This window comes from Mycteria americana, chromosome 2 (genome assembly GCF_035582795.1).
Source record: "Mycteria americana isolate JAX WOST 10 ecotype Jacksonville Zoo and Gardens chromosome 2, USCA_MyAme_1.0, whole genome shotgun sequence".
Lineage (NCBI taxonomy): Eukaryota > Metazoa > Chordata > Aves > Ciconiiformes > Ciconiidae > Mycteria > Mycteria americana.
This window is the reverse complement of record NC_134366.1, coordinates 115,364,725-115,377,740: the sequence shown is the minus strand read 5'-3', so window position 1 is coordinate 115,377,740 and position 13,016 is coordinate 115,364,725. Positions and strand designations below refer to the sequence as shown.

Genomic DNA, 13,016 nt, shown 5'->3' with positions numbered 1-13,016 from the left:
AAAATCACAGTATAATTTAAATCCTCAATAGAAAACACTACCGTTATTAGCTTGCGTTCACAAGAAATACAGAATACGTGTGCTCTTATTGGAGTACCTGTTTGTTTTTCCTGTGATCTAGTCAGAACTGTTAGCTCTGAGTATTCATTCTTTATGGATTGTAAGCAATGGTGACACCTTTTTCTAGAAATAGATTTTGTCAGAATTTTAGAAAATAAAATTGGAAAAATAGTAATGATAATTAAAAAACCCAGAAAATATACTTGTGACTTGGCTTTTTCCTTTTCATGTCTTTAAGAAAAAATTAAATGAATTAAAATGCTCAAAATCATAATCTTCTCCTTGCGAAAGTTTACAATACAATGTTAATTGCAGCCACTGACAACTACATTAAGGGCCACCCAGAAGATGCACTTCTTCCACTGCTCTGCAGTTTATATTCCCTGCCCCGATCAATGACAGGACCTAGCTTTCTCACAGGCCCTGCAGATATTGTTTTTGGCCAATAAAGTTGATACAGGGAAAGTAAAGTGTTGAGTCACATTTTAGTTTTAATGGTGTCTGTACATGCTTAGGAGATTAGAAAAACAAAATGTGATATAAACAGGACTCAAGAGAGGGTTGATGCTTTGTTAGGTAATAGAAGGGTTATACAGTGTACATGTATTTATGCTTCTTCCCATTCCAAACAATGAAACCCCGATGTATGTCAAAACAGGTCATCCAGAAAATCAGTGCAATTGATAAAGATGACCCACCAAATGGCCATCAGTTCTACTTCAGTTTAACAGCAGAGGCAGCAAATAACCACAATTTTACACTGCAGGACAACAAAGGTAAGGACATTTTGTTTGGGAAAATATTCACCACTAACACGTTTCATTTTTAATATATCGTGCTGATTATGACCTACATAAACTTCTATTCTGGCAAGGACATAAATTAAAGTACAATCAGCCTGCAAAATAATTTTATCTGTAGATTATTTGTCAAGGGAATTAAGCTGTTGTTTGAATTGTTTAAAGCCTTCAGCCAAACAGAGCAGCTTTAAATCTTTCTTTTCTCCCCGCCCCCCTCCCCAGAAGTCACTCTTCTCACATTTTTTCCTTGTATTTATAGGTTTTTGTCTAAATTAGATTTTACCTTGGGGCAGTGACTGAAAAATGTCCAAGAATTCATGTTTTATTAATATAACTCAGGGCATAAAAAATGAGTGCACAGTAAACAGAGGGTTGTTTTTTTTTCTTAGAAAAACACATCTTTTCAGTAAGTATACCACCTACTGAAGAATGCTTTTGATAATGGAAGTTGCCTACAATATTTACACAGACTTCTTATGACTATTTCCCCAAAGACTTATGCAAAGACTCCCATTGACATCACGTTTCTATTAGTTAAAATATCTGAGAACACACTTCTAATTAGTGTTCTCATTAGTTGCACTGCATAGTATGGCATCTGGGCATGTATCAGTCAGTTTAGCTATTAGCTGAAGCAAATAGAACTAAATAGACACTATAGTACTCTTGCATTGCTCTTTTATAGATCAGTACTAAACCAGAGCTACAAAGTCATCCTTATTAATGAAATAAGAAAAACAGACATATGGTGGACTAAAGGATACTGTTTGTACAGACAGACTTTGAACAACATTCACTAAGTATAACATGTGACCTAATAAAGTTCTCTGACACAGCTATTTATTGCCTTACCCTGCATGTAGTTGCTGACATGCTTAATTTTCTTCATATAAGCAGCTTGCAGTTCGAAACTAAAGACTGTAATAGTAACAATGATGAAAACAATAAAAATGTATTAGAATAAGACTTTATTTAGAAATCTGACATTGTTACAATTACTGTAAAGTATTTAATGAAAAGACAGGCCCTCTTCCAGAGAACTTATTATTTGGAAAATGTAATAATAGACTTTTGCAATAACAATAAAATCGATGGAGTTACAAGACACGGCACCAGTTGCCTCTTTTGATGTTAATTAATTTTATGCCTATCTCATATGATGCTATATGAAGAAGTGCTTGCATATTTTGCCAGATAGGTCATAATAGATGACACAAGAAGATAACTTTACAGGACTATCGATATATCTGTCTATAAATAGATAGATAAGTAGACAGATAGACAGACCGACCGACCGACCTTTTCTATACATTCTAGGAGAAGTAACTCCCTACCTCTCAGGAGCTGTCAACCTGTATTGAACACAGTGAGTTTTGCACATATTTTCTGGAACACATGGCCTTTTTAATCACCCGACTCAGAGCAGCACCAAACAACACATTTCAGACTGATTATATTAGTCATCTTGACTCTCAGATGAGACTGAAAACAAGTGCGTGTCTTTGTTAGATGTGTAATTACCTGTATTTGTGCACCGATTGGATTTTTTTTGCATTCAAAAAATATTTCATTGGTCTTCAGAACTTATTCTCCTATTAATATGTTCATCCCTTCCATTAGTATGATACCTGTAAATAATTGAAACAAACCCTTAGAAATTAGGCCTGAAACAGGTATATAGATACTTAATCTGATCACTGAAGGGTGAATGTTTTCTTTTGTGTAATGGTCTCATCTTCAACTGTCTATCAGGAGTGTGAAACTGTGAGCTTAACTAAAACCAAATAGTCATCTGCAATTTTGAAGCAGTCTTTCTTGGAAAACAGAAATCTTCTTTTTTTTGGTTGCGTATCATTTCTCAGCTGATCCTATCTCTGCAGCTTCAAAAATATATGACCAGGAAAGATAAACTTGTTGAAATAACATAAATGTGTTTATAAGGTCTTTTAAGTAAAAGTCTGTATTATTTATAGGCTTGAGTTTTAGAAAGGTCATGTATTTTATATTTATCTTTTTATTCCTTCATCTAGATAACACTGCAACAGTATTAACCAGAAGAAATGGGTTCCGGAGACAGGAACAGTCTGTCTTCTACTTGCCAATATTCATTGTGGACAGTGGATCACCTTCACTTAGTAGCACTAATACCCTCACCATCAGAGTCTGTGATTGTGATGCAGATGGTATTGCTCAGACATGCAATGCAGAAGCATATATCTTGCCTGCAGGACTTAGCACTGGAGCCCTGATAGCAATATTGGCTTGTGTCTTGACACTGCTAGGTACGTCTTCTTCCTGTTACCCTTATTTTCCATTCAATGTATAGTAAGTAGCAAAAGATAGATATATATATGTGTATATAAGCTTCAGCACCCCCTCCCGGCCCTCAGTTTCTGTGAACAGGGACACCTAACATTCCAGGCAGAACAGCATTTTGTACCATGAGCCACACAAATTTTCCGTTTGGGATTTTCAAGTTCAGATACTTTCTTCCTATGCCAAGCTGCACCCAGATGTATATAGGAAATAATAGTAAAAGAAAAAAAGATCACTTGCATCGAATGTAATATTTAAGAGATAGACAATGCAGTTTATGGAAGTATTTGGTTTAGCACACTCACTGTATAACCAGTATCGGTGTGTGTCCCTTTTTCAGAGATAGAACTATTTTAAAATATTTATTGATTTGCATAGAACAAAAGACATTCAGAAAATACAACAGATGTAACTTACTGATGGGAATCATCATATTTCAATGAAAACCTTCTACAGAATGATCTTTTGTTACTTCTGCAACTGGTAGCACAGTTGGATTTTATGTTGTGCAGTGAAACTGCAGCTAGATAAAAGACAGTGGAAAACAGTGGAACAGTGTCAACATCCTAGTTTGGTTAGCATTTCTCATTTCATGCCTAGTCCTTAAACAAAATGACTACATGGTAGTAGTAAAGGCTCAAATCAAGGAGTAAAGATGAAGGATCATCTGCAGGATGCATGTGAGCAGAAGTGCAGTTTTACTTAATGTTAGAAAGATCACGTTAACAAGGGTACCCCGATTCAGCACACAAGAATTTTCTTGACTGTTGTTATCAATGGAGAGATTTTTCTGTTCCTTGGCTGTACATTTCAGTCTAAGGGAAAGGGTAAGCCCATAGTCTTCTCAGGTTGGTATAATCCCAGTGGTGATTTATCTGTCACTGTTATCCAAGTAATTTGAATAGGTCAAATCAAGAGACTTTTGTCCACACATCTGTTCATGGCAGTATTTCAACAATGTATAGATTTCTTATTGACTTCAATTCACCTCACTGTAAACCATTAGAAGGAAATGTCCCTTCTGCTACAAACATTTCTAAAGGACTCAAAAAAGGAAATTCTCTTGCATTCTTGTTATAGAGTATGAAAAATCACTACCTCTGAAATGAACCCAACCAACTTACTCAATAGCTATTACGTATAGGGGGTGGCGTTTCCAGAGTTTTCCATCTTTGTGACTAAAAAACCTAAGAACATAAGATTGTTTAAACTCACTCAATACATGGTTAGGCCTAGGTTTAAGGAGAAATGGAAGGGAATGATTGCCAAAAGTTTTAATGAACATTTTTTAAATACCATTTTTCTAGTAGCATTTCTAGGCCATTTATAAACACAAATTAACTTTATTTGGACATGAACCTAAATGGTAAAGTTCAAAAAGATATAGAAAAGATTCTCTCACATCAACTGGCATTAGCATCAGTGGAAAAACACCTATTTAAAACTTTGGTCCAATCTTCTTAAGGAGAAAAGTTCTGTAACAATAGCAATTCACTTCATCCCAATTTGAAATGTCACCATTTCTGTTATATATAAAAAGGGAGTTTCTGAAGATTACATAAGAAACTACTGTAAATACAATGCAGCCTGGCTTGGGCATAAGCTTTTCTTAAATAGGAGACATAAGTCTTAAAGAAGAGCATTGAATGGAGACACAGCGTGTTACCAGGCAATAACTTGCTTATTCTACTCAGTACACCAGGGTTCAAATACAACCAATAAATCAAGAAACCTGAGTTTTTATTCCGGTCATTTTTAGAATGTACCGAACAAGCGTTTGCTAAAGAATTAAGGATAAGCTCTCTGAACATAATGTTTGAATAACAGGCTGTGGACTGAAGGGGAATCTGGCATATGACCACCTTACCATTGATCTTATTTGTCAAAGAATTGGACTTCCAAATACAGCTGTCTGAATGCATCACCACTGTTTATCCAAATAAACATTTGTATGTGCTGTCATCACTTCCAATCTAAACTGTTCCTTTTGGGTACAGTTCAAAGCTGCAGGCACAGTTTGGGTTGCGTTTGTATGCTAACCCTGGCTTTGAGTCCTGCATTTGCGTACTGTATCCTGCTGCTGTTTTGTTCCCAGCCAGGTGCCAGTCTTCACAAGGAAGAGATGCCTAAGCATCACTGCTGCCCAGTGAAACCCCAGTCAAGTGTTGTTGCTTTTCTGGTCCCAGAGCCTTTCTTCTTCTCCCATTTGTTCCCAGAAGACATTTTCTGGGATCAGCTGAATGGTAGTACTGCTAGGAATTTACTTTCTTCTTTTTCCCTTTTTCTTTTCACATCCATTCCTGAGAAAAAAACCTGAAGATCCACTAACACAGCGTAAAAAATAGGCTTCAGTTGTTGGCAAGTGGTTCCAGGGCTGAGACCAAGGGATGCAAATTTTGTGTAAGAGTTTATCAGTGAAAAGAGGAGACAGGCTACCAGATCAAATTTTTTTTCTGACCCAAGATTAACACACACTGCAAATCCAGTCACATTCATCAATGCCATCTGAATGTGAGTGCCAGTTGTAAAGTGGAGGAGACATGAGATTTGCATAAATGTCATGGACACATGCATTCTGGCACTAGTATCTTGAATTCTCAACAAGCTCTTATCTTCTTAAAGTTAGTATGATATACTTTGATATTTGTTCTTTCCCCATGCATCCCTTTGTCTAATAAATAACCATTTGTCTTGACCAAGGCTCAGATCATCTCAGTGGGATTTCTTAGTGTTATTATTTTTACTTAAGCAACCAAATAATTTTAGGTAAGCACAATGTTTTCACTGATGCTAAGAAGGAAGAACGTTACTAAATCATACGAATTCATTATAATTGCATATAACATGGCATAGACTATTTTTTCAAACTAAAATAATTTTTAACAGTTAAAAACATTTTACTAAAATCTTTTCCCCTCCTCTTATCGACTGATGGAGATTGAATTCTAAATTTTATTCCGCAAGAAAGTTCCAATACTTTGTTAATTACTCAAATTTATTCACTCTGCAGTGAGGCAATGTTTTAAAGAAAAAAACTAAAAAAAAAAAGTGCTTGCAATTTATTCTATAAAAAGCATATGATAAGCTAGTTTGTATTCATTTTAGACTGTACATAATTTTTAGAGAAGTAAGTAGGATTTTTTTAACTCCTCTGAAAATTATATGGTAATTTAATTCAAGGTAATTTGTTTTTCAGTTAGCATCTTCCAGACACAATAATTGCTTTTGTAACACGTGTTTAGCATAAAATGTGTACATAAAATCACGTAAGAAAAGAATGTTCACCTGTAGATAACCCAATCATATCCGAAAGGTTAAAGATTTTATTTGCATTGAAACAATGGAAAGCAAGATTGACATAATGCTTTTTCATTATTTTTATCTTCCATACATCAGAATATAATCTATAAGTACTACCTATTTTCTTACAAACACTAAAGAAAGCCTCCTATTAGTGTGGTACTAAAGTTTACAAGTTAATAATATGTTGATTAAACTTCAAAATACAGATTTAAAATATTATTTTTTCAGTTAAAAGAGGAGGAATTTGTTACTATTATCACAGTACCTACAAGAACCCAATTAAATCAGCACACATAATTGTGTGATTCGTAAATGAGAAGAAACAGTCCTAGTCACAAGGATCTTATTCTCTAAATAGGTAAAATGCATACAGAAGGTGACCATGTAGTATGTGTGGGGTTTGGTCTTGCAGTTTTAAAAGTGATAAATCTATAACTGTTTTAACTTGGGGGCATCCAAATTAAGTCATTTAAAAGGTGGTTGAGTATGCAATGCAGAAGCTGTTTTCTGAAAGTTATAGAGCCTATTAGGGACACTCAGTGTGGGCATTTAAAGGTCACAGTCACTTTGCAAATATCAATCCAAACTGATTAAACAATAGTTATATATGAAGCTTGTTAACTGGGAATTAAATGCAGGTTTCCTGAGTCTTGGCCTCTGTAATTCCCAAATCTCTTCTGACTGTACTGGCAACTGCAAGGTACAACTAAATAGGTTATTAGTGTGCTGCTTAGATGGCTGAGGATCTCCGGTCTTCAGCTTTATGAATCATGACACACCTAAGGCATAAACCAATGTGCAGATTTGCTTGCAGCTGATGTGGCTTATTACTATAGTAAATGCCAGGCTTAGGGGTGTAGCGTATACAAGGCATGATAATGCTCGTGATTTAGCTCTGCCCTTACTGTATAGCTCTGCATGTAGTCTTCCCCTTCAGGTTCTCTCAGGGCTTTTATGGCTTCCTTACAATTATGTTGCAGTTGCCTTGAGTACAAAAGGAAAGATTAATACTAAAACAGAGAAATATGCTCAGGTGACATAAACCCGATTTTTTACCAGATCATACCAAAATGAAAATTTCATAATAATTCCATAAAACACACTGAAAAATGGCAAAGCAAAAATTCACTCCTGTATTCAAAGTTGTTTGTTAAGAGACTTATTTGGTGAACTGAAACTATTAATATTATCATTATATCTATACTGACACAAGGATAAAACGATGTATTACCACAGCTAATATAAATACAAAAGACATTTTCTCTTCGCTATTGTACCTGTTAAACAAAATCAACATTTCTAACAATTCAGGTAAATCAGAACAAAAAAGTTAGTTTAGATCTATCTTTATTAGTTCTGGTTATGTAGTCTTTATAATTAGTTACTTCTAATATCGATTGGTTTATTTATTTGTTAAATCACATATGAAATCAGTGTTGCCATTTTGTCTCTTTATCATGAGTTCGGTGTACCAGTATGGAGCCAAATTAGTGGCCTCAATATGCAATACGTATGCCCCTAAAGCTTTTCCATTGTATTATTTCTTCTCTAAAAAGCATAAAATTAGGTTTTCTAGATGTTCAGCCAGTCACTAATTACTGACTTAATCTCTACTTTTGTGATAAATGTAGGAAAAAAACCCCACCATGACTTAATAAGAAATGGATAAGCTTTAAAACCATTTGCACTTGATTTAGATATCAGTGAAATTTGTTTTGGGCTTGTATTCATCTCTGCAGTTCCTACAATGTAGCTAAAGCTTTGTTCATTTAGAGGTTAAACTTATTGTTCATAGCTGTTGGAAAGGCTAGAAATTAATAATCTCATAAAGCCATCTAAATGCTAAAATATTTAACCTTTAGAAAGACTCCATATTTTTCTTGGCTTCAAGCAAGTGTGAGATGTACAAGGAATACTATATAAAACATTCATTGTATCTTGATTTTTATTGTACCTTTAGGCAGACCTGCCTACTAAGTTCCATATTTTTCACTTATTTGCAGGTATTTAACTTTCAAAATGAAGTATGTTAAGAGGAACAGTGGTGTGAAAACACATTTACACTCAAGTAAAGGAAATGATTAGCTCCTTACTTATATGGCAATAAAAATTGTGGCAGTAAATGTTAAAAATAATAATTAAAAAGTTATGTCAATAACAATCTTGGCTTAAATGTATATTTGTACTGTCAGCAAGCTAATTTGTTTTTCACTTTAAAATATCTTTTATAATAAGGAAAAACATTAAGAGTGGAGTGCAATTGTCTCTGTGATGACAATTTTGTGTTCTCTGCTGTATAATTTACAGCTCAATTTGTATTGTATAAATATCAGAATGTTTTGAAATTTCACAAAAGCCACTTTAAAGGTCAAAATCTTATATTGTCAAACTGCTTATGTAAATATTGTTCAAAGCAAAATGCCCCAAACTAGTGGCTTCTGAATTCAATATATAAAGCACCAATCAGGGAGAGGCCAGGGGCAAAAAAGTGAGAAAGTGATGCTGATGCTGCAGTAATATAGAGTCACAAGACATCTGTTAGTAGACAGATCATTAGATGTGTGCCTGGTAGCTACTGAAAAAAGGGGAAAAAATATTGGCTAATATATTTGTCAAAAAGTTTAGAAAAAAATTGAACTTTTTCCAGTTTTATTTTTAGACATACATGTCTCCAAAGGAAAATAAAAAGAATCGCAGCAAGTCTGCCTTTAAAGTCATCTTATGCTTTAGCCAATTCCAAATGGTACCATAATGTCTGTAGATGTATGATACATTTTTCTGCATGTACAGGCTCTGAATGACTGGTTTATTCTAACCAAGTGATCCCAATAGTCAATCATGCTTCACAATGACTAGATTGATATTGATTTGAAAAATTCCTCCATGAAAAGCAGGGCTTTCAAGAATGACAGTCCTACGTCATGCAATTTATGGAGGTCACTTCTGAGACTACCTAGGGAAGCTCAAGCTTAATTTTATCTATATCAGCTTTTGCTTTTCCAAATGTTTATACAGCATTTAGTTGGTTTATCAAAGTATTGTAAGTAAAGATTATAAACCTTAGACATATGAATGCATATAATCACATATTCTTAGGACTAAAAATAAACATGAAATCAGAAGAGATTAATTGAATGTGGAATGATACTTACTCTTCAACGTACTGTTATTTTTACAGTCATAGTAATGCCTGCTATTTTCTAGGAGTATCATTAACTCAGCAAATGTTATCCAGATGCTACAATATAGTATTAACCATTTTCTAGGAGGATGATTCACACTCCATCATGTCCTACAGATGGGTGTAATATTCATGTTACTGGTTCCATATTTTGTGTGTCAGCAATGATGTTTCTCTACCAAAACTGTATTTTAACAAGACGAGCGCTGAGTTAGTTTCTCCCAGTTCTTTTGGCTGTCACTGCAGTTTAGTATTAGCTTTCAAGCTGAAAGAAACTTTAAGGATTAAAATTAAAAAAATAATTACATTTCTAGCACTGGCTGATCCAATAAACTCCAGCCCTAGCAGTTCTCATTAGATGTAATTCATAAACCCCAAGTACAGTACTTTGCACTTTATAGGAAAGTGAGGTCTTATATAGAGATACTTTTAATCCATGAACTAAGACAATCTTATTTTACACATTGCTTAACAATTCAGTGTTCTCTGATCTACGATTTTTTAATATTTTTTTTTTTCAGCAGAGATTGACCATATACTTTAATTCAGTCACTTCCCAAACCGTGGTTGTTAAATTCTGTTCAGTTACTTTATGAATGTGTTTTTATCACTTGGGCAATTAAGAGTTCAGGAAAAGGTCTTTTTTTATTTCATGGCTGTGAGATTCTAATAGTCAGACTGAACCAGTCCTAAAATTTATGGTTAACGGACAGCATAGGATATAGAATTAGAGATGAAGACATTAATGCAGAATGGTTTTGGAAATAGATTCTTGAACATCTAAAAAGCTTATGGTTTAAAAGCTGTTTCAGAACCTGCTAGGTTTCAAATCTAACTGCATAAATTGCCTGCTATTTCCTTGGGTCTTTGCCATATAAATCAATGAGTATTTCCACCACTAGGAAAAATATGAGGAAATTTTAGCATTGCTAAAACTCCAGTCTTTCTGTGTTCCAGTTCTTGTCTTGCTGATTGTCACCATGAGGCGACGGAAAAAAGAGCCCCTCATTTTTGATGAAGAGAGAGATATCAGAGAGAACATTGTCAGGTATGATGATGAGGGTGGTGGAGAAGAAGACACTGAGGCTTTTGACATGGCTGCCTTGAGAAACCTCAACATTATCCGAGACACGAAGACCAGAAGGGATGTGACACCTGAGATTCAGTTCTTGAGCAGACCAACTTTTAAAAGCATCCCAGATAATGTCATTTTTAGGGAATTTATCTGGGAAAGACTAAAAGAAGCTGATGTGGACCCCTGTGCACCACCCTACGACTCCTTGCAGACATACGCGTTTGAGGGGAATGGCTCGGTGGCAGAGTCGCTCAGTTCTTTAGATTCGATCAGCTCAAACTCTGACCAGAACTACGATTACCTCAGTGACTGGGGCCCTCGCTTTAAAAGGCTTGCGGATATGTATGGGACTGGACCAGACTGCTTATACTCATAGCCTTGGAACCTTTCTCTGAAAATGCACTGAAGAATACTAAAACAGAAAACTCAACCTTACGGACTGAAGGAAGTTGTAAATATTTCTCCATTTTTAACCTTTTAGGTTTTTTTGCCTTGGTGGAACATATCTTCATTAGACTTGTCCTAGGGACTGCACTGACCACACAGAATATGAGCATTTGGTGGCATTTTTGATAAAATGAAATGCTCAGCCACTTTCAAATAGATAGCAACCCTCAGATACCTGCAGAGGCAACTCACTTTCAAGAGCATGTAATGCACCATGACCTCAATGAGCCAATGATACTCTGTAATGCCTTCGCAGAATTGCTATGTCTAGAACATCATGTCTCTGGTATGAGATAAGTGTAAGAAGAAACAAATTTACAAATATAATATATCATTCAAGACAACATTACAATATATAGTATTTACAGATGCAAGGTTTTTTTAACAAATTTTCTTTACAGTGTTGCATGAAGCTTGCTAGGCCAAAAACAGGAGGACAGACATGAAAACAAATAAAAGTCCAGCAGATCATTTTTTTTCTTCTCCTTGTTTGTTCTCAGAACTATTTAATTAGAAGTGTCTGTAATTTTCTGGGTAGTTTTATGAAAAATTACTGTTTGTACTAAGAAATTCCACAATGTTTATCATCAACTTACTGAAGTAGTTTACAAACCACATAAAATAAGAATTATGGAGTGGTATTCTTATAGTTGGAAAGTTTTGTGATGCCCATGTAGGTATAGAAAAGAAGTTGCTATCTATTTGCTATTTTTTATTATCTCTTCTGATTTGTACAGGAGAATTTATCCTTTTTTATTATTATTTGACATAAAGTGTTATATTTATTTTGGAGCTCCAATCTCCACTAAATTCAGGTCCATTTTACTGCCTCATGGTATTACACTTGTCAGAACATGCTGATTTTTCTCCAGTCTCAGATAAATGTAGGAAATGAAGCATGGAAATGGAGAAATTACAGTAAAGCAATCTCGCCCACCATTCATCTCTCAGAAAGGAGAGCAGCTACAAGGACATGCAGTTGTTCTTCTGAGCCATTACAAAGTCTGAGACATTTAAATAAAATATTTGTACATTGAATTTTTGGAAAGAAGACTACAGAGGTAGCTGGGAGTGTCTTTAATGCAAGATTTAATTTTCAAGGTTAAACATGCTATATGCTTCAAAGACTGTAAACACCTTACTTTTCTCCTTCCTCTTCTCTTTTGCTGCTGATGAATCACAGTAAAAGACTCTTTTCAATTTCTTTCTTATGTTAAGCAATGTAATGCTATTAACTCCAGAAATCATCTTTAGATCCAGCTGGACATAAGTATTTTTCCCCAAAGGTGTTAACTCATAATTTTCACTACACATAATTTCTACACTGGTTCAGGAGTGCCAAAACAGAAGGACAACTGCTGTTGCTTAAAATACTGTACAATTTTGAAGTAGGATTTCTTAGAATAAGACAACTTTTTTATGATTCTGACAATATTTATACTTCATCTTTCATGATTTATTACTAGATAATAAGGCATATATTCAAGTAAAATAGTTTTTAAGTATTATTTCAGACTGTTTTATTTTAGATAATCTGTAGATGAGTTCCTAAATTAGGCTCTGCTCCTGCAAACTTTTTTGCTTGTACCTAACTTGAAATGACTTCACTTGCCTGCGATTACTGACAGGCATACAGAACTGTTTGCAGGACTGTGTTTGTGAGTAGAAGGTACTCCACAGAGGATGATGCTCACTCTAAAAGTACTTCTTTCTGAAAGAAGGATCCTTGTACTAAAATCCTAATGTATAGGTGACAACAGGCTGGGAGATGGGAATTAGCATTAAGGCTTTGTAATTTTTGCAGCCCAGCATTATCAATTAATTATGTGAAAGT

At 34.8% G+C, this 13,016-nt stretch overlaps 1 protein-coding gene across 1 annotated transcript in view; it reads left to right on the top strand.

Moving 5' to 3' along the window:
* Nucleotides 1–12,585, top strand: part of CDH7 (cadherin 7) — a 72,294-nt gene extending 59,709 nt beyond the window's left edge. Inside the window, exons 9-11 of the mRNA XM_075495679.1 lie at nt 719–836; nt 2,891–3,142; nt 10,618–12,585. Coding sequence (XP_075351794.1) covers nt 719–836; nt 2,891–3,142; nt 10,618–11,111 — 864 coding nt within the window. The 3' untranslated portion in view covers nt 11,112–12,585. The remainder of the gene's footprint in view (nt 1–718; nt 837–2,890; nt 3,143–10,617) is intronic.
* Nucleotides 12,586–13,016: the final 431 nt, after the last annotated feature.